At 29.8% G+C, this 924-nt stretch overlaps 1 protein-coding gene across 1 annotated transcript in view; it reads left to right on the plus strand.

Moving 5' to 3' along the window:
* The window catches only part of LOC105451323, a 10,085-nt gene that overhangs the window by 8,199 nt on the left and 962 nt on the right, over positions 1-924 (plus strand). Inside the window, exon 4 of the mRNA XM_011691691.1 lies at positions 623-748. Coding sequence (XP_011689993.1) covers positions 623-748 — 126 coding nt within the window. The remainder of the gene's footprint in view (positions 1-622; positions 749-924) is intronic.

Here is a 924-nt window from a genome sequence, read left to right on the forward strand (position 1 = left end):
GGAGGGGGAAATCTTCGCATTGTTCTTTTATGAAGCGATGGCCTCATTGGGAGAGGATCCAAGTCCCAGTCCTTATTATTTAATATTAAACCTGATAAAGTAAAATTTGAACATAAGTTAATACGTTTGCATTTGATAAAAATTTTGGAAACAATTAAAACATAAAAGTAAAGTAGGCTTTACGATCTTCCTCGAACAGATAATGAAATCATTATTAACGATTATAATTCTGTACTTCTTACTGCATGGGAAGGAAATATGGACATACAATTTATTGGAGAAAAATCATCGTTACTTACTTGTTATGTTACTAACAATAAGTATTTGAATAAGGCAGGAAAATGTAATTTATCTGATTCTATCCTTGATAGTAAAAATAATAAAAACAAATCATTGGCAAGTTATCTTTGGAATATTGCTTTACGATTCACAAATAATAGAGAATGTGGAGCTCTTGAAGCTGCCGATACCTTATTAGGTATTTCTTTATATGGAACTGATCGAAATACGACTATTAAATGGTTAGATGTTAATCAAATACGATACAGAAAAGTCAAGAGCTATAAGGAAATTGAAGCTCTTAATAAAAATTCTACAGACATATTTTGTCCATCTGTTATAGATAATTATTATCCAAATAGATCGGAAGAATTTGAATTGATGTCTTTATATGAATTTGCACAGTGGTATGATATTACAAAAATCAAACCACGAAGTAAAAATATTGAATACTACGAGCTGAATAATGGTTAATTATATAAAACGGCGACAACATGGATATCTTATTAATCATTATAGATATGATGTTAATGCGCAGCCGGAAAATTATTTCTATTCATTACTCCTTATGTTTAAACCATGGCGGAAAATAGAAGATCTTAAAAATGGATGTGATACTTATGCAGAATCATTTCACATGGTAAA

This window comes from Wasmannia auropunctata, unplaced genomic scaffold (genome assembly GCF_000956235.1).
Source record: "Wasmannia auropunctata unplaced genomic scaffold, wasmannia.A_1.0 LD336053.1, whole genome shotgun sequence".
Lineage (NCBI taxonomy): Eukaryota > Metazoa > Arthropoda > Insecta > Hymenoptera > Formicidae > Wasmannia > Wasmannia auropunctata.